The sequence below is a fragment of the Monodelphis domestica genome, chromosome 7 (genome assembly GCF_027887165.1).
Source record: "Monodelphis domestica isolate mMonDom1 chromosome 7, mMonDom1.pri, whole genome shotgun sequence".
Lineage (NCBI taxonomy): Eukaryota > Metazoa > Chordata > Mammalia > Didelphimorphia > Didelphidae > Monodelphis > Monodelphis domestica.
This window is the reverse complement of record NC_077233.1, coordinates 8129098-8150371: the sequence shown is the minus strand read 5'-3', so window position 1 is coordinate 8150371 and position 21274 is coordinate 8129098. Positions and strand designations below refer to the sequence as shown.

The window sequence follows — 21274 nt, the reverse complement described above, 5'->3', positions numbered from 1 at the left end:
ATCCCATTTTTAAAAACTAAACTTCCCTCTGGTGCCTTTGATCATTTGCCAGAACTCATTTATCTGTCTTCTTTGACTTTCTTTGCAGTTGATTCACCCTTCAACCCTAACCCTTTACCCATACATACATCATAATATAATTCCTGGAGATGTCAATACTTCTCTGTTTTCTTGTCAATACTCTTTCCCCTATTATTTTCTTAAAGTATCAATGACATGAACTTGTGTTTCTAATTTCTTCTTTCCTACAGATGAAACCTGGATAGGAGTCTATACTGTCAAAGATTGCTACCCAGTCCAAGAAACCTACATCAGGAATTACAGTGTCACATTCTCTACTCGCTTCTTTGATATCCAGCTTGGCATTCGTGACCCCTCTGTGTTTACTCCACCAAGCACTTGTGAGAGAGCCCAGACAAGGATGATGAGTGAAGCCTGCTGACTGCGGACATGAGCTGCTCATAGGCTGAAAAATCACAGTAACTACTGACCTGTTGGGAAAACTACTGACATACACAGAAAGTTGATTATGGTTCTTTAGGCTATCAGAGCCTTCATGGGATAGTAAATTCTAGTGTTGCTTGTGTAAATGCCATCAGGTAAATTGTGCCAGCTGTCACTTTTTTTTTCCTATTTAAAACTCAAATTGTGTTCCTACAGGTAAACTGGAATAAAAGGGGAGTAATTATGCAGGTAATTCATGATCAGAAAAAAATCCATCCCGGCTCATTTCAGTTAAAAACCACCTGCTGAATTGGCCTGAATTACCTGGATCATTCAGCTCCTTTTCATTGTTCTTTTCCTAAGTAGACACATTTTCAGTGATGCATTTGCTGGCTCTTCCTAGAAGTTTCTGGATAACATCCTGTGAATTAGAAAATGTGCTTAATTCTGTGCTGACCGTTCTGTTAAAATGTGCTTGATTTTTCAGGTTAAAGAGAGAGAGGGAACTGCCTCTCTCAAGTTCGCTTGGCTCATCAGACAGATTGCTAGCCTGTCTTTTGTTATCTTTGTGGTGATTGGTGGGTTTGCCCAAGAGCTCTGTTGAATAGCTAAATGGGAACTGGAACATGGCATATCTCAAACATCCCATTTCATAATCATCAAAACCATTAAACACATTACATGCTCATTGTGCTTTTATATTTTCTTGTCATTCAGGAAGTCGCCGATCCATTTTCCCCTGTTGCTTGCCCCTCCCCACGATGGTTTCCCGTTCACAGAAGTTCATTCATTCATTCATTTATTCATTCGACAAACATTTATCAATCACCACCTCTGTGTCAGGCACTGTGCTTGGTGCTGAGGCCCCAAAAGACAAAAATGAGGCTGTCTCTGCCCTCAAAAATCTGGGAGGGAAAAAAAACCTGTGCCCAAAATGTTCTATAAAACTCAGCTAGACTGAGATTTGTCTATCTTAGGATAAGTGAGGCCCTCCCCAAGGATAGGGAAGAGACTAGATGGCCTTCCACAAGCCTCTAGGGCTTTGAGATTATGCTTTTCCAGTAGGAACAGATTGATGGCAATATCTGGGGCAGGAGAATCAAAGATGAAGGATTCTTGGGCTAGTAATCCTCTAGTGAGACATTCCATTGGAGAGGAGAACTCTGCAGCCAGCGGACTTAGGAGCCATTGGCTTGTCTATTTCCCAATCAGTGTCCCTAATTAACAACGCCCCGCCCCAACGAAGGTCACACAGAGCATGTGCACCTATCCCTTGCCCTCTCCAAACTGACCAAGACAGGGTTTGGGTGGGCTTCCGGCCCCAATCCGCCTCCGGTGAAGGTCTTGGAAACCGACGTGATGAAGAGCCCCCTCAGGGGCTGTTGCTGCCACAGAGGAGATCCCGAAGGGGCCACCTTCTCTGTCTCTGCCTTTGTCGGTGGAGACTCTCCAGGCATGCCCCTGAGGGCTGGGGAAGGACAGGCCCTTCTGGGCTGCAGGGTCTTCAGACAGGTGGGGAATAGGTGCCCATGCTCTGTCCCACTCCTGCTGGGCTAGTCTACAAGGCAGGTCAGTCTCGGGCGACTCTCTGATAACTTTGCTGTGTCTGCTGTCTTGCCTTCCTCCAGATGGTGTCTGTCTGTCTGTCGTCTCTCTGTCTGTCTGTCTCCTTCTTCCTGTGAATAGCAGATTTTGTATATTCCCGGCTTCCCCCAGGGGTATTTGAGTAAACTCACATACAGGCAACCAAAGCTACTAAGAAGCATTTTGGACTCGAAATGTCCTTATCACAAGCAGAAAAGGCCCCGGGAAGTCCTTCTGCGCCCAGTAGCGAGGTAATAAGGCCTCTCTCCTTCCTTCCTCGAGGGGTCACTCAACCTGTCGCACATGAACAAACTCATTAACACCAGGAGGGAAAGGGCCAATAGTGTGAGTGGACATCTCGAACTTCACTGAGATAGCGTCTCCTGCCAGGATTCCCACGCAGCTTCTGCTGCCTTGCTCTGGCTTCTGTCTGCTAATTCTGCCTCTGGCTCAGCTTTAGCCCCGCTTCTGCCGCTACTGCTAGAGTTGCCGCCGCCGCCGCTGCCGCCGCCGCTTCTGCTATCGCCGCCGCTTCTGCTATCGCCGCCGCTTCTGCTATCGCCGCCGCTTCTTGCTATCGCCGCCGCTTCTTGCTATCGCCGCCGCTTCTTCTATCGCCGCCGCTTCTTGCTATCGCCGCCGCTTCTTGCTATCGCCGCCGCTTCTTGCTATCGCCGCCGCCGCTGTCTCTACCGCCGCTGTCGCTACTGCCACTTGCCGCTACTGCCACTGCCGCTACCGCTGTCGCTACTGCCTCTGCTGCCGCCACTGCTGCTGCTTGCTCCTTCAAGCTTCGCTGCTTCGCCCGCCACTCTCTGCCCTCACTTTCTTCTTGCTCCCAGCAATCTCTGCTCTCTTCTGATCAGCACCTCCACCTTGGCCCTGGGCCAACATAGGAAAGTGAGTCTCTTCTCAGCCCTTTCCGGTTTCTCTTGTCTGTTACATTGTATCTCCAGTTAAAGATTTGACAGTCCCTGCAAACGACGACTGGTGCATCTTCTGTAGTAGACTTTGGGAAAAGTCATTCTCCACGTCTGTCTTATTACATATAGCAAAAGAGACACTTAGATCACACGAGGAAACATGTGGGACCCCATCACCCGGCAAAGCTACATGCCCCCGGCCAAATGCAGAGGCCAACATAGGTATATACTACATCTCTTAGAGTTATATAGAACAGATGAATCGGAAAGGTCGTGAGCACCAAAGCAGACACAAATGGAGTCCCCTCTGTATTTAATCCTTTGGGATCTCCAACCTAATGAGAGAGGGACACTGATCCAACTCACAACACCCGTGTTGAACCCTAGAGTCCCAAACTGCTCTCCATAATTGGCTTCTCCTTCAATCAGAACCAGAGAGCACTGACTTCTCAGGACCAAATGCCACCTGAAGTCTTTGACCACATCCTCAAGGGGTCAAACGTTGTCAAGGTCCTAATGAATGCCGGGGTTGTGGCTAGCTTGGTCTGGTCCACTCTGCTTCCTTTCTCTCTATGTAGCTCTTGCTCCTCCTGCTTCTGTTTCCATTGCTCCTTGCTTCAAGCTTCCTTCCATGCAGAAGAAACTAAGCTTTTTCAACCTTTCATTCTATTAGAATTTGTGCTGGGTGATATCTCCATGCTGCAGTCTCACACACAGCCTTCTGGGAAATAGAATCCTGAAAATTTCCCCCCAATGATTGAAGCACTGTGGGAACTGCAGTCCATGAATACATTCTGTACAGTTAAGGAAAAAGTCAATCTGGAGGGCCTGCCGATCACATGGACCCACATGTGCAATCCTTTAGCAGATAACATAATTTCAGGAGATTCTCCAAAATGTATATAGACATATCATGCATTCCATTGATACTAGTTTCATATCATACACTGGGCACACAGAAATATCTATTGTATATATTGCAAAGCTACATGATGTACACTAAATATGTAGGTATCCTATTACACGCATTCCACGAATGGATGTTCTCTCTCTCTCTCTCTCTCTCTCTCTCTCTCTCTCTCTCTCTCTCTCTCTCTCTCTCTCTCTCTCTCTCTCTCTCTTTCCACCTGTTGCATCCTAAATCACCCCAAACCCTAAACTTGGTGTCCTGGTACTGCTCTGGGAATCTGCTTCCTTAATTTTTTTAATTCCAATCTTATTAAATACCAAATAAAATGAGCATTCTATATACAAAGTAGAACAGAGAAAGAGGATTGTACACGAAACTGGAATCTTTCAAGTAAAGCTTTTTTTAAAAAAAAGGGTGAGTGTGTGTGTGTGTGTGTGTGTGTGTGTGTGTGTGTGCTCCTATATATTCTGCACCCTTGTTATTTTAAGACTTGCTGACCTACAGTCCCAGTTCTGACATCCTGGATTGTTCAGGCTAATCATTGCCATCTCCAGGGCTCAACCCCATGACCCCTTGGGGTCTCTTCAGGGGGAATATTGGGCAGGAAAGGGGCAGCTCCTGGATCCAGCCCTTCCTCTATGTTTAGGCAGAGATGCCCCCTTGTTCTTGGCAAGCCCTCATCTTGGCAGGCTTTGCAAACTCTCAAGAGGTTGCTAACATGCAATTTCTCTTTTTAATTGGCCCCTGGGTTCTCTCCCAATGTGTTACTATCTGACCCCACGTATTGATTTGCAGCTGCTGGCTACCATACCCTTCTCAAAAGACCTTGGTAGCCCCTCCATTATTTTTGGTCTCCAGATAATCAGGACAGCTCCCCTATAGATAAGGAGTTGTAGTGCATGGTTATTTTTATTATTGGACTTTCATGTGCTACAAAGCTATTTTGTAGCTTTACATTGACCTGTGTTTGGTTTAGGGTCGCTCTTAGCCAGTTCACTCTCTTGTGTTTTTTTCTGGACATCAAGATCCCTTTTACTGACAGTGAACTGGAGCCTCATATTCATATTTGCCCCTCTTTGAGAATTTCTCAGCTGAGTTCAGAGCTATTCATTAGTCTCTGGTAACCAATTTCCCTAATGCCTCCTTGATGAACTTGCTGTCAAATGTTGACTTAGTCAGAACAGATCCTGGCTGGGAAGCCATACATTCCTACAACATGTTGGCAACTGTAGGAGATATCTGGTTTCAGTGTACAGTGACTAAAATGGTTTGTCATCACCAGAATGTTGCTCATGTTCTACCTACCTCTTTTCAAAGATAAAACGTCTATACGCACAAACTCCAAAGACTGGCTAGTTCATATATTCTCCAGATAAGCAGTACAAGGAAGATTCATTTTCCTTTGAACATATTTAAAAAATACATCCTAAACATATCTCTCTCTGTCTGGGGCCAGCAGAATCAAATTTGTACCAATTTCACAGTTCTCTTTTGACCCGGATGTCCAAAAGCATCATTTAGGACTTTCATGGCCATGGAGTACTATGTCATGGGTAGCACCAACTGCTTTCTTGTCCTTTGTAATGATGCATCACTAATTTACTCCAGTGCTTCACTTGCAATACCAGAATGTCTCCAGGAGAGGTAGTTTGAGTCCCTTGGGTTCAAACTGCCCATTTTTTGTTTAGATGGTTAGAACTTCTTTATAAAGAAGCTGAAGAAAGAGAAGATATGATTGGTCAACACCAGTAACAAGTGGTCTGCTCCCATTGTCTGGCCCCTCTTTTCTTCCCCTCACCTTCACCATGTGTGTGTTCAATCTTCCTTCAGCCAGTTCAAATAAGAAAGAAGCTCATGAGATACCTGCTTCTCACATCCTTTTCTCCATGTTTGTATACATGTCTTCTTTAACAGTCCAATTATGAGAAAAAGTAAGTTTCTGCTCATATCTTACCGAGTGTATTCCTTCTCCTGCCTTTCTTTTCTCTTTTAAAACAAACACAAAATAGAACAAAACCACTTTCATGCACTGTGATTGTGTTTCTTAATCCTCTCTGACACTGGAAGGCAGTGGGGTTTCTTAAAGGACATGATTCTTCTCCCCCTATTAGAATATAAGTACTTCATCATTATTTAGTTCCTTCCAGTTGCTTAAAGGTATTTACCTTTTTAGGTCCTCTTGACTCCTATGCTTGTGTCCCAAGGTTTCTACTTGTATCTTTTACTTTTTCATCCAGAATGTTTGAGGGGCAGCTAGGTGTCATGGTGGTTAGAGCAATGGGCTTTCAATAAGGAAGACTCATCTTTATGAGTTAAAATCTGGCCTCACTTACTAGCTATGTGACCCTGGGTGAGTCATTTAATCTGATTTGCCTAAAAATAATGCTTGAAAAAGTTCTCTATCCTATTAAAGGCCCATTTCCCCTCCCTCCTTCCTTTAAAGCTATACAGAATTCAAGCTTGTAGAAGAAGTTATTATTGGTTGTAATTCTTCATATTTTACCTTTTGGAAGATCATATTTCAAGATCTCTCCTTCATGTAGTGACACATAGTCTTACGAGATCGTGAATGTAGTTCTTTGAAACTCAAATTCAAGTTTCTTGTAGTAGTTTTTCATTGACCTGTATGTTCTGGTCTTTGACTATTGCATTCCTGTCTATTTTTAATTGGAGGTTACTTTCAGGACATGACTGGTATATTCTTTCAATTTTTATTTTTCCCTATAGGTCCAATAGATCTGGGCAGTTTTATGATTTCTTGAAATATGATACTTATGATTTTTGTTTGGTGATAGTTTTCAGTAAATCCAATGATTCTCAAGTTATTCTTCACCTATTTTAGTTGTTTTTTTAAATAGCACTTTATATTATATTTTGAAAGTCTTTTCACTTTGTTCTGATATTTCTTGCTGTTTCCTGGAGTCACTGAGTTTTGTTTGCTCCATTCTACTACTTGGATAAAGCTTTGTATTTTTTACACTAACTCTGTTAGGTAGCATCTAACTTAGCATTATCCCAATATAGATAAGAGAATTCTCATCTATATAAACCTTGAAATTTAATTCTACACATGTAATCTTGGAGCCTTTCTCCTCAAAACTGAAAACTCCAATTTTTGGATATGATAATATAAGTCTGTGAATCCCTGAATGGAAAATGTAATAGATCTGGACACTCTCCTCCTTCTGGTGGATAACTACTAGCATCAGTGTGAAAAATAAAAATTTTGCTTGAATCTGCAAAAGCCAGGACTGGCAGTGCATTCACAAGGCAGCTGACCATATCCCAATGATATCCTAATAGTGTCTGAGGGATTAGATCCCACTCCCCAATCTCCTCTTTTTACCTTTGGAAATACAAAGTAACTCTTCCTAATATGTATCCCCTTCAGTTTTAGCTTATTTAATCAAATCTAGCATGCATGTATTTATTATCTGCTTTGTGCTAGGCACCGAGGATAAAAAGAAAAAATGAAATGGAAACATCATAGGACTAAAGAGCACTGACTCTTTGGTAAAGAATGAGCACTCCTTGTTGAAGCTCTCACAGTTATCATTAGGATCTAGAGTTCAGGTCACCATTAGTTATTGGGTTTTTTTTCCCTGAAACCCTTTTCTTTTCCCTTTTTGCCCCAGTCTCTGATGGTTGAAGCAGTCTCAGACGAGACCTTCACAGTGCCCTTTAAATGTTAGAGGCACAGAAACTTCTTACCCAGCCAGTCTGAATTAAGTGATACCATTATACCACAGGCTCATACACATCTTTCTGGGAGATGTGGTCCAGAGATTTCTAAAAATGCTAACAATAATAAATTTCTAATAACAATAATAAAAATCTACAAGATTTGTGTGCTCCCAGTCATTGTGGGAAATGAAGTTCATGACAATATTTTTTATATTTCTCCCCTTCAAGTACCCCTTCTCAATCCCATAAAAAAAGAAAATTGTGCAGCTCCTGAAAACTACAAGTTTGTTAAGATTTTTAGCTACTCTCCTAAACAATCAGTTTTCTTTCTGAGTTTTTCATTAAGAGTTCTAATTTTGGGGGCAGCTAGGTAGCTCAGTGGATTGAGAGTCAGACCCAGAGATGGGAGGTCCTGGGTTCCAGTCTGGCCTCAGACACTTCCTAGCTGTGTGACCCTGGGCAAGTCACTTAACTCCCATTGCCTAGCCCTTACCACTCTTCTGCCTTGGAACCAATGCAAAGTATTGACTCTAAGATGGAAGGTAAGGATTAAAAAAAAGTTTTAATTTCTTTCAGGTATTTCTTAGGATATCCAACTTTCCCATAGATTCTTATGATTATTTCATGGTTTTCTTTTCTTTTCTTTTTTTGGTGGTGTCTGATTATAGTTCCTACAAAAATTATTCTCTTCATTGAGTTTGATCTGGTGGTTTTCTTATTTCACACTATTTCTTTTTTGCATTAGGTGCTCTAATACGCTCTTTTCCTTAGTTTCTATGCTGATCTCTCCTTCTCAGTCCGTTGTCAAGGATGCTTCCTTGTGATAATTTCTTTATGTTTCCTTGTTCTGATCTTTCCAAAAAGCTTATTTGACCCATTTCTTGGTGTTTGCTGAGCTCACTGGATGGTGAGCTCACATTAAGGTTGTCACTCAGCTTTCTCGATTGTTAAACTTTCTTCGTTCATCTTTTAGCCTCGTGTTCTTGTAAGATTTTTGGAAGTTGCAGTGCAGTCTTAGATCTTTTCTCTCACTTTATTTCTTCTGACATTTATTAGTTTTTTGGACCAAGTAATTTCCCCTCTGACACTTAGCTTACATGTCCTTATTGAGAGTTGCATCTCACCACCCGTATGAGTGCTTGTTAATGGATGGATGGAATTTGTGATCTTGGATGTCTCATTCAGTGTTACAGCCTGGACTTCTCATAAGCAGTCTCTGAGTGGACTCTGGCCTCAGCCCTATTTTCTCCTTATGGAATCACCAACATGGAGTAGACTTTGTCTCATGCTGTGGCCTCGATGGCTCCGGACCAGTTAGCAAGGATTATGCTGGCTGCAGCCTCTTAGACAACCTTCTAGACCCTGTTTGCCACCATCACCTCGATGCCCTTTTGTGGTTACTAAATATTGAAGCCTTCATTGATTTTGGTGCCTCCAAGAAGGGTCCTGGACATCTCTGTATTGTTTCCAATTTCTTGAGGCAGTTAAGTGGTGTATTGGATAGTGTGCTGGACCAGGAGTCAGAATGATCTGAGTTCAATCTTGCCCCAGATATAGTAGTATCTGAGACAAATCTGTGGACAAATCATTTACTCTTTCTCAGTCTCAGTTTTCTCATCTCTAAAATGGGGACAATGTCACCTATCTCCCAGGATTATTGTGAGAATCAAATGAAATATCACATGAAATATGCTTTTCAAACTTTAAAAATTCTCTTTTTCTCTGTTAGTTGTTGACATCATGACTTGTTATTTGATCCTAAGGTATGGCTGCTGAATTTTGGAGATTGCACTGATGTCAGGCCTCTGGGAGGGCCCTTCAGTGCCAGATGCCTAGGCACCTCTGCCCCCCTTCTCTCTACTTGGGCAGACCCTTACCAGGAGCTCCCTTAACAGTTTTTCTCCTGCTGTGCCTCCTAAAGGCTGGGTCCCCAATCCCACTGGCTCCAGGCCCCAGTAGGCCTGCCCTCCCCTAGAGTCACAACAGGCTTCTGGCTGGCTTCTTGTGCAATCCTGGACTGGATAGAAGAGCAAGTAGGTGTTTCTTTTTGGTTTTATCCATCCTTGCTTCCGTGGGCACACTTTTGTTTTTTTCAAGGAACTTCGCTTGACCATAACAATTTTTTTTCATAACCATTTTTACTTAAAGTCCACTTTCTTACCAGAACACAGTTCCTCTCTGATCCTGCTTGTGCTGGAGCAGAGCTTGCTGATGGGACCCTGTTCTCTTCTGGGGCTTTCAGTCCCTTGCCTAGATCCCTGGGGCTGAAATCTACTCCTGGTCACCATTTTGGCATGGAAGTTTAGATGAAGACAAGGTTTCAAGAAGGAATGATAGACAGTACAGGCTGGAGACAGTTTGAGATGGGAGGGAGACTGCTGTCCCTTTTTGAAAGACCGAGGAGCCTCTTGGTTCTTAAGGCATGACAAGTGCCACTACATTGCATGCAGTATCCAGAGGAGTGTGCCACGGACCCTTGGTCCAGGGCAGTTTGGATAGCCCATGGATAGCATCATCCTTTCCTCTTTAGTCTGTGGTGATTGCTTTATGGATAGTGCTTGGATTTCCCCATTTGGGGTCATTTTGTTATCTTGTTTGGTGTGTTTCTTACTGATGGGATATGATTTGGGGACCTGGAGTCAGACACAATCTCCCTCACAATGATTTTGCTGGATTTCCACCAGCTGCTTCTCCCTGATCTACTCTAAGTAGCAGGAATTCCCCAAGTCCCTTGGGGCATGTGTTCCCCCAGCAAAAGACAGGAGCTCTCTTTTCCTTAACTTCCTCCCCTGTGGGAGTACAGACAGTCCAGATCAGACAGCCTTTCCAGCAGATGGCTGGGCTGCCTTCTCTTTGTATATATCCAGTGCCTAGCTTTGTGCTTGGCATATCACAGGGACATTGTAAAGGTTTGTTCACTCAAAAGGTTTGTTTACTTTTTGTCATTGTGTCCCTAGTATATAACAGACCCCTAATGAATGCTTGTGGATGGATGGATGGATGAATGGATGGAATTTGTGCTCTTAGCTGTCTTACTCAATGTTCAATAATTTGTGTATATCTGAATCTTTCTATCCCTATTCTGATCCACTACGGGCACAGTGGGAAAGGCTGGGGGATTGTGGGACTTCACAATGATGCTTTGAGCTAACAATTTTTTGATGGGCTTCCCAAGGTCCTCTGTCTCAGAAAGTGGTTTCCCTAGGAACACTTTGGCAAATGCTGGCAGTGGTTGAGGCAGATTATAATTTTGTTCCTTGGGTACATTCTGTTCTTCACATGGGGAAATCTGGTATCCTAACCCTGGTTTTCTTCCCCCAAAGTCCCTTCTCTTCCTTTGCAGGAATTAGGCTTCTCTGGATCAGTCCCAAGCCTGGGGGTTCAGGGAACTTTGAGTGCCTGTGATCAGCAAAAGATCTTTTATACAAGAGGTATGACCTGCCCAGAGGGGGGTTCAGGTTCCAATCCAACAGTGCCAACGCTTTACACAGAGCCTGACACTGTACCAAATGAACACTAAAATTCCAAGTATCTTAACTGGGTCTGGACATACTGAAGCCACAGTGTTCACCTTTGCCCCAACACCCACAAATTCCCTGGCTGACTCCAAAGTGACATATGGATAGTCTTCCTCACTTCCTCCACAACATCCTGGCCCTGGGAGAGGCCATAGAGGCCTACGCCTTTGGCTTTTTTGTAACTCTAGGTAGAAATACAACTTTTATCTCTAGCCCCTTGTCAATCTTCTGTGATTTGGAGCCCTCTGCAGCCACTGATTACCACTCTCTGCAGCCATCTCTCCAACCTAGGTCAAAGCCAGAGAGCTTCTATTACTCTTGGGAGAGAGGTAGGAGTTTTATGTTGCTGTCATCTGTGCCCTCAGTGCCAATGCATTAGCTATTAATTGGCTCTCTAACACCAATGTTGTAACACTGTTACCTTAGGGCAAAGGCTCTCTAGTAATCTCTTTGGCTTGCTTTTCCCTGAAATTCCTGTGCTTTATTCTAGCCAGGTAGCAAAGATCGGCCAGCCTGGTAAGCAAGCCCCCAGATATCACCTTAATTGTACCTAGTGGGCCTCCCTTGAGTGATGGCTACCCTATGGGCTGAAGCCCTGCCTCTGTTGGCACTGGTTCAGTGGTCAAATATTAGAGCACCTCACTTGCAAACAGTCACTTTCCATATGCCACAGTCCATTCTGTTTTTTCTGTGATCAGCAACTCCTGGCTCAAAGTGGAGAGCTTAGTAACAAGGCTCCACTATTTCCCTTTTTGTATAGTTCTTTGGCAACCTGGGAAGGCCTCATGCTTTGAGGCAGCTCAGTCTTTTTTTTTTCAGGTAGAACAACCACACACAGAAGATTCCACACTGCTATGAAAAGTAGCTTCAGTTGGGATCTAATCCCCGTCTATCTACCAGTGGCATCTTCACACAACTCAACAGTCATGTGGCCATTCACGTGGCCATTCACCTCAGTCCATAAGTGTACAATTGCTCTAGATTCAGGCCTGCCTAGACCCTTGAACACCATCTTCTAAGACAAATTTGTATTAGTAGTGAAGGAAATCTATGCCCTGAGCAACCACCAGAAAACATCTTCAGCATATCAGAAAACAGAAAAAGCCAAGGGAGCCAAGGAAGCTGTCCATCCCCCAAGCCCCAAGCATCAACGAGTCCTTGACAAGTTTCACAAAATATCTAACTCATGGCTTCCAGGACCCTGAGTTGATCTTGGGGACATCAGGTCTAGACTAGATCAGCCACCTGTGAGGCTCCCTTTATGGGCCAGGCACCACGCTAGGTCCTGGGGATACAATGAAATACGAGGTTCATGGGACTCAGGTTTCACCCCCATCCACATTGGATCTCTCCTTCCCTGTCTCCTGGACTCTTCTTTGCATTTGCTTTCCTTTGCTCTTGCTCTCCTGCTGCTTTCCGCAGAACATCTACATTTAGCTTGTATCTTGCTCTCCCCATAGGGGTGTTCAAGCCAGTTTACTACTTGGCAACTAAGGCTACCAATGTGTATTTCGAACTTTTGGGACCAGACCCAAGAATTCATTGACCGATTTCTGGGGAGGTTGTTCCCCTCCCCAAGGCACACTGACCCCTGCTCTAGAACTCCGAGTTTGAGAAATCTGCCTGGGGTTACTTAGACCTTCTCTGATTAGCTCAATTGAGGTCCTTGGGTGACCGAGGCAGGAGTCAAGTGCAGATTTCCCTGCCTCCAAGGCTGATGCTCCACCCAGGATGCCTCGAGCCTTTTTGAACATAAAGCAGATTTGTTATAAGCATGTAAAGAGATAAAGGTAATCCTCTCCAAATCCAGAAGAAGATGAGCAGAGCCAATGGCCTCCCTTCCTCTCAAATCTGCAGAAATAACCTCTGGGCCCCCACTGGGGAAGACTCAGACATGTGATTGGAGAAGGAGAACCTCAGTGAAGAACCCAGTCAGTCCCGTCTCTCTGCTTGTCTCCCCTGTAGTTCCTGCCCCTTGCATTAACTTCTGTGTGCCCATATCTGTCCGAGCTCCCACTCTGCTTGCTTCTGCTACTGCTTCTGCTTCTGCTTCTATTTCTGCTTCTGCTGCTGCTTCTGCCGCTGCTTCTGCTTCTGCTTTTCTGCTTCTGCTTCTGCTTTTGCCGCTGCTTCTGCCGCTGCTTTTGCCGCTGCTTCTGCCGCTGCTTCTGCTTCTGCTTCTGCTTCTGCCACTGCTTCTGCCACTGCTTCTGCTTCTGCCGCTGCTTTTGCCGCTGCTTCTGCCGCTGCTTCTGCCACTGCTTCTGCCACTGCTTCTGCTTCTGCCGCTGCTTTTGCCGCTGCTTCTGCCACTGCTTCTGCTTGCTGCCATAATTGTGGATGCTTCTGTCCTCCTCCTTCTCCTCCTCCTCCTCCTCCTCCTCCTCCTCCTCCTCCTCCTCCTCCTCCTCCTCCTCCTCCTCCTCCTTCTCCTCCTCTTCTTTCATCTCTTGCTTGTTCCTAGTCATCTCTGCTTTTCTCTAAACAGTGCCTATTCTGTGGTACCAAGGAATTATTGGAAAGATAATTTTTCTCCAGCTCCTTTCCTTCCCCTCTGTGCAAGTCCATTAGCCTTCTGTAGTCAGGGTGGTGTAGTCTTAGCATGAATGGAATGAAAGCCAGGAGCCATGGCTCTTGCCCTGGACCTCCTCCTAAAGAGCAGGAACGGCAAATCCTTTACCTTTTGGGGTCTCATTTGTTTTCCATCTGTAAGATGACGTGAGTTGGATGATGAGTTTTCTTAGGTCTCATTCAGCTCTAAAATGCTATGTTTTTTGTCCTGGCAATAATCTCTTTCATTGAACCACAGAAAAGAGCTTTGGACAGTGGAAGAGAATTGTATGGGAAAGGAAACTTCAAAGACATGTTGATTCCATTTCGTCCTTTTGGGCTGTTGTTCTTTAACTTGATTCCAATCCGGGATTTCAGGCAAAGAAGTCCCAAGTACGCAAACTCTTCCCACCATTTTGGTTGTGGATGGGCAACTTATTTGCAATGTATAGATTCTGAGTGTTGCCTAAAGGCACTGTTGCCCTTGATCATATAGCTAATGGCTGTTGATGTATTTTATTTCAGTAAAAACTCTTATATTTAGAGCTGGAAGGGACCTTAGAGCTCATCTCATCCAGTCCCCTCATTTGACCAATGAGGAAAATTGAGACCTAAAGAAATTCAATGACTTGCTTGAGATTGGATTGAGAAAATGATAAAGTCTGGATTGGCTTCTGACTACACCTCCTGCACCCTAGCCACAATACCTTGTACCATCTTGCATTGTAGAGAGTTAATAGTTTTCTTTTTTAAAAAGCAAAGATGATTTACTTTCAGCCTAAGGAAAGAAGAATTCTTTTCCCCAAAGAGTAAAATATTTTTTGGAGATGACCAAAATGCATCTAAGCCTGACAGCCCAGACAGTGAAAATCCAATGAGGATAGAAAACAGGCATTGTGATTACCTCTTGCCTGGCAGCTCCCACCTCACTGGGAAAGGTTGTATCAGAGAGAATTTTAACAATCAGATGGTGGCCTCTTGAAAGTCGATTTTGCTCTCTGATCCATTGTATAAGAAAGTGAAAGCAGCTCAGTCTACTGAGGCTGTCGCTTGACTGGGGCAATCAGGTAGGATATAGAAAGTAATGAGCTTTCCCCTTTAAAAAAAAACATAAGTAAAATGCAAATTATACTGAATATGTGCAGATACTCCCTGCCTACTTTGAGTCAACAGCAAGGGAGCTTTGGGGCTGACTTCTTGCCAAGTAGGACTTGGGGCTAATGGCTCACCAGAAGAGCTGACACCCAAGTGGATGTACAAAAGGGATCAACCCATTGCTGCTGACTTTTCTTCCAGAAAAACAAAAACAAAAAACAAAAAAAAAAACAAAAAACAAAAAAACCTCCAACAATGGCAGAAGCCCAAGTTCAGTTGATTTCTGGGACAGTATCTGTTTAAGTCTCTTTTCTTCATAGCAACATAGGTATCACATGATCCGTCCCCCCTCTATCCTACAACCCTCCTACCCAAATGCTCTTATATATAACTACTTTGTATTTAATTCATATGTACTCTCTCCATATGTATCCTGTATATACTTATATATATGTACATATATGTATGTGATGTCTCCCTCATTAGAATGCAAGCTCCTTGCAACTAGAGGTTGTTTCATGTTTTGGTCCTTATATTCTCAGTGTCTGGCACATAGTAGACACTTTCCTAAATGCTTGATGATCTGCTGATTGACCCATGTGCACAAACATTGAAGAAGGGGTTTCTGGGAGCAGAGTTTTATGAAATGGGAAGGGTTAGTCTTGTTCATTGCATTCTTTCCTAAGCCCCAGCCTTCTTCTCCAAAGGCAAATCTCTTGATTAGGTGGTGTTCACCCAGGGTGGGACTGGGATTGGAGATGGCTAACCATGTTGGGTAGTAGACTAGGAAAACAGAGAGCTGGGCCCAGGTTACCTAGTGAATCATAGTCCAAACTTGAAGCGAACCAAGGAAGAAGGTGGGCACTGGTGCTGGAATTTGAAGGACTCCAGGAGCTGGGGTTGGGAGATTGTTTCTGGCAGCCAGAAGGAAAGAAGGACCAGGTAGGGCAACTGGCTAATCTTGGATTGTAAAATCCCTTTGGAGACCCATTGTAATCTATGAAGACCCAAGAAACTGGGATTCTTTAATTCTCTGACAGAATCTTCTGGGTCTCCCCCTCCCCTCCCACCATGCATCTCACATATCTCCTCTAGTGTCTAAAATGACTCAGTCTCATTAAAGTTCAAATAAATGAAAATCCATCCTTTCTTCAAGTGACCTCAGTTTCCTTACACATAAAAGGAGAAAGTTGGAGTAGGTACTCTCAGAGGTTCCTTCTGGCTAGAGAGTTAAGTCCTGGGATCCTGTGAACATTTCATGGGACCCAGGATGACCATTAGAGTGTTCTAGGAAGTAGGAATGATTCAGAATGGAAACAAAAGGCAAATTGTGCCCAAGTTTGGCCCTGCTGATCACCTCCTTCAAGAGAGTCAATAGGAAGTTGAACATTCTTTAGGGAAATGGGATATAAGAGTGAAGAGAATTCTATAGTCTCACCTCTCCCACAGTTCTGCCCCAGAGAGCCTAGAGGTGAAGCAGCCTTCTCTGGGCATAGCAACACTGGAGTGGGGACCTCAGAAGCCGTTCAGTCAAACTTGGGTGAAATGCGAATCCTCTTTGCAACACTTCTGATAAGTGGTCGGTCATCTACTCTCTGTTAAGAGATTTAAAGGGATGGGGAGCTCACTACATCCTGAGACAGTCCGTTGTGCCTTTGAAGGGTTCTATTTCTTTTAGAAGACTTTCCTTACCCTGAGCCAAGATATGCTTTCCTAGGGTTGGACCTATTGGTCCTACTTCTGGTCTTCGGTGACAGCTAGATTGAAGTAGTAGCAAGTCTGATTCCTTGTCCACAGGAGCCCCGTCCCCTCCCTCAAACTTGCTCCCCACTGAAAGGCCAAATTTTTTGTCACTGTGAGTGGTCTTCCCTCCAGAGACCTGAATTCATCTCCTCTCCCAAGTCTATATCTCAAACCTGCTCTCTGACCTTATATATCCCTCACCTAGCAAGCTGGTTCCTAGAGATATAGGAAAGATCTTGGATAAGGCTTGGAGGGATGAACGTGGGCTAACTGAGTGTGACAAATAAAATGTCTTGACCATCTCTCCTTCCTGTGCTGTCAAATGGAATGAGAGGTGAAGAGGGTGGGAGTGTATTACCTCTCAGTGAAATGATCTGGGAATAAACTCATGCCTCAATTTATAAGAAAGTTGCATTCCATGAGCATCATGCCTTATTATCAGAAACTTCTCCCCTAGAAATAGAAATGATGTGGCTCTCAGTCCCCACCTCTGGACTCCTCTAGACAGTCTTGTTGGAGTCTGCAGGTGAACACATGTGGGTTCAAATCTCAAAGCTAACAAGAACACATGTGTGACTTTGGGCAAGTGACTTGACCTCCTTTGGCCTCAATTTCCTCATCTGTACAATGAGTGAAGTTAGACTAGATGGCCTCTGAGGTCCCTTCCAGCTTTTGATCTGTGAACCTCCATCCCCAACTTGGCTCTCGAAGAGATGGAGGAGTTCAGTCCTCTATCCCTCAGGGGCCTCTTGAATCCAGTTGCATCACAGTATCCTCTTTCACCTCCTCTACTGTCTCCTATCCCCTACCTCCCACCAACTGGGACTTTCTCCCTGTCTAGAGAATATGTTGGTAGAGGCTTTGCTGTGCATGCATATAATTCCTTGTTGGTTTTCTCTGTTCGTTCTCATAAACCAACAGAATTTTAGAGATAAAAAAGACTTTCTCCTTTAGCTTTGCAGGAGAAGTCTTTCCCTCTTCAGCAAGGATAAACCAGAGAATTGCCTTGACATGTGCACAAAGTACCTTGTTAATCTGGGAGTCATTTTAAAAAAAAAATCTGAAGACAAATCAAAAAGCTATCCATCCATCCATCCATCCATCCATCCATCCATCCATCCATCCATCCATCCATCCATTCAACAATGTACATGGTGATATGATTGGACAAGTCCAAAGATTTGAGATGGTGATTCCAGGACAAGCAACAATCTCTGCCTTTGGTTTTTCATGTGTTTGGGGTTTTCATTGCAGAGGGAAAAGGAAGTAATGACTAGTGTGCTGGAATTGGAGTTTCAAAACTGATGTCAAATCCCATCTCTGACCCTTTCTGGTTGTGTGACCCTGGGAAAGTCACTTAACTTCTCTGAGCCTTGGCATCCTTATTTGGAAAAACAGATAGTAACAATAACTACCTCCCAGGGTTGTTGTGAGGTTCAAATGAGATAATGATTGCAGAGCACTTGGCAAACGTTAAAGTGCTATAGAAATGCCAATTATTATTCATTTTGTTGAGCAAGAGTTCTGATTGGTAAACATATTGATTGGTCCCATGTTATCCCCTGATTAAGGCATGCTCAGTCCAATTCTCTACTGCTCCAAGGATTGCCTCTTGACTGTGTTAAGCATATCTGCATGGATGTTCATCTTTCTAATGGGCTCCCTTGCACAAGTTGCTTTTTAGGGTCTGAGTTTGGTCTCTGTTTCTTGCTAGCTGGCTGGCTAGCTTGGGCAAACCTTTGGGAGCCTTAGTTTGTGCTGTCAGACAGGGATATTCACATTTGTGTAGTGGGTTGATCAGGGGAGCTGCCTTGAGAATTTAATGAAGTTGCCCATTGGCCCCTCTTTGAGAGGATTGAAGACATCTCCTGTGTGAGGATCCTGGAGCAGGGTGGAATGCGAGAGCTGGGACTCCCTTTCCTAGGGAAGTGCCCTTCTCCATGACCTTGACCAGGGAATGCCTTTGATCAGCCCTCCATACTTGCACTACCTACCTCACAGGGTTGTTGTGAGGGTCCAATGAGGATGGATGCCAAGTACTTTGTGAACCCTCAAGCATCATCTAAATGCCAGCCAACACCATGATCTCTGCACACTCCAGTTTGGGCTCCTACCAGTCCCTTGAATCAGCACTTCCTGGAAACAGAATGGAGACCTGCTTCAAGGACTAAAGTCACATTAGTTAAGCAACTCAAAGGCTCGGGGTCAGCTTCTAGCGATTTGATGGAAGAAAAATATGGAAAGGAAATGCCTCCCAGTCACTCATCTGGACTTCTCAGATTAAATTGTGGGGGATTTAGGAGTCTGGACTTTGGGGATCTCTCAATTCTCTTCTTGTGATTCTGTCATTTTCACTCCCTTCCTGGCACTGGCGAAGGCCAAAAGACTGAAAAGAACTTCACCAGAAAGTGAAAAAAGCCGAAGAATCATGTTGAACTTGAGATGTCAGTTTGGCAGAAACACTTTTATATGAATAGGGCACTTTCTGCCCTTTATTTGTCTCTTTGCCAAGCTAAAGTCTGCATCGCCCTCAAGGCCTAACTCAAGACATTGCTTCCGCGAAGCTTCCCCCCACCCTGACTCCACCTCCAGTGAACTTTTCTGCCTTTGGGTTATCTCAAGCATGGATGTCTCACATGATTGCGTGCTTCTAGAATGTCTCCTAAGTGTTCCATGTTTTGTATTTGTGGGTGTCTTGTTTGCCTTTGTAGACTGCTAGCTTCTCAAAAGCGAGCGCCATTGCTTCTGCTGCTTCTGTAACCCCCTGAGCCCTCAGCACAATAATGGGCACACAGGGGGAACTTGGTAAAAGCTTACAGGTTGGAGCTTACTTGTCTTGACTTGAGGCGACCCATTTCCAAAATGGGCTGGTTCAAGCAGCGGTAAGTTTCACTTCCCTGTAGGTTTTTGAGGCTGAATCAGGACCACTTGGTGGGGGATGAAGTAGAGGGGGGTGTCCTGTACAAGTAAGGGTTGGATGAGCTGGCCACTGAGGCCCCTGCCAACTCTGAAATCTGGTGCGCCTGTGACTTCAGCCAAATCCTAGAATTAACTTGTCTTCAATGGAAGACCTCAGAACTTCTGACTCATCAGCATCACAAACTCACCAAATCCAAATTGGAACTCATTATCTTCTCCCTAATCCCATCCTCCTTTGGAATTTCCTCTCTCAATCAAAGGTGCCACTATATTCCCAGTCCCCAGGTTCATAAGCTTAGGGTCAACCATGACTTTTCCCTCCTCCTATCTCCAGCCCCATTTTGACTCAGTTGCCAAATCTTGTTGATTATCCCCTCTCCAAATCATTTCCACCTATCCCCCCTCCCTTCAACCACCATGGCCACTGGACTCATTACCTAGAGCCTAGGCTCATGTGAGCCTCCTAAAGGAGCTTCTAGCTTCTGGTCTCTCCTCGCTCCAGTACATTCCCCTCCACGTTGGCAGAACAAACTTTGTAAAGCATAGGAGAGACCGCTAATCCCTTGCTCAAACGTATAAGCCCCTAAGCTTGGCATTGAACTCTCTTCACAATCTCTCTCCAGCTCAACTGCCCTATTTGCCAAATGCCAAACCTGGCATTCTCCTTCCTGCCTCTGTGACTTTGTATAGGCCACCCCCCATGCCTGGAGTTCTCTCTCCTCACCGCCACCTCTTACACTCTTCAGCTTCTTTCCAGGCTCAGCTCTTGAGCTGTGATACGTACCGATGATACCTACCCCAGGATACCTGCTGTTAGTGTTCCTGGACTAGTTTTTGGAGCGTGGGCTCTCTCTCCTCCAATGACCAAGTATTTACTTTTCTGTGTATGTGTCGTGTCCCTCCTGCGGGCAGGGACGCTTTCCTTTTTGGCGCTGGTTTCCAGCCCCTCGAAACGTGCCTGGCCCTCCGTCATAGGCACTTCCTAAATGTGTAGTGGTTTTTCTAAGTGGCTCAATGGAAGAGTTGGTTCAGTCCCTCCTTTGACCGAAACCTTGCTTTTTCCATAACCGGCACATTCTCCGGCCGATGCTGTTGTCCTTTTAGAAGCCCGGCGACAAAGTGCGAGATGGTGGCCATCAGCTGTAGTCCTGATGAGGGTTCTGGGGTTGGAAGCCTCCGAGTGAGCAGAGTGGTCTGAGGGACAAAGTGATGGAGCTGCTCATTCGGGGTGTCTTTGCTCAGTGGGAGGGATGTGGGCTGTTGGGATATCCTAGTTGTGAACCACATATTGTTTCCATTAGGGTGACAATTAGCATAGATTTTATGTATCTGTTTTAAATTGAAAGTTGGAAACTATAAGGAACTTGGCCAGCGAGTCGGGAACCAAGACCCTGTCATTTGGGAGTACGCTGTGGTGGAGACGACATACATACACAGGGCTGAAGTAACCTGAGCATTTCTGTGTGCATCCAAGCCTGGCCAATTGTTGCTAATAGCATAGGCGCGACTTCTCCTAAGATGTGTTTGTCCAAATCCGCAGAGCTAAACGCTGTTATTCTGCAGCAGGGTAATTTTAGATGGCAAACGATGTGCTCTTGCTATAGGACTGCTGTCGTCAAATTTCTTGGTTGTGCTCTGTAATTCCAATAAAGACTATGACCTACACATCGAATGGAGTCGAGGGCTTTTGTGTGTCTTGCTGGGAGATGTTTTTCTAACTCAAAATGCTTCCTTCAGGCAACTTTTCTGCCAGAGCTGATCAGGTTCTGTCGGGGCCCCAGGAAGGGGCGGCAGCCAAGGTTTGGAGTTGGCTTCCCAAAGAAGACGAGCAGATCCCGGCGAGCGGGGAGGATCCGTGTAAGTGTGCCTATGAACTGGCTGGATTGGCCGGGTAACTCTGGACT

The 21274-nt window shown here is 44.7% G+C and overlaps 1 protein-coding gene across 1 annotated transcript in view; it reads left to right on the top strand.

Moving 5' to 3' along the window:
• Positions 1-21035, top strand: part of EPDR1 (ependymin related 1) — a 38566-nt gene extending 17531 nt beyond the window's left edge. The window contains exon 3 of the mRNA XM_016424630.2: positions 252-21035. Coding sequence (XP_016280116.2) covers positions 252-442 — 191 coding nt within the window. The 3' untranslated portion in view covers positions 443-21035. The remainder of the gene's footprint in view (positions 1-251) is intronic.
• Positions 21036-21274: the final 239 nt, after the last annotated feature.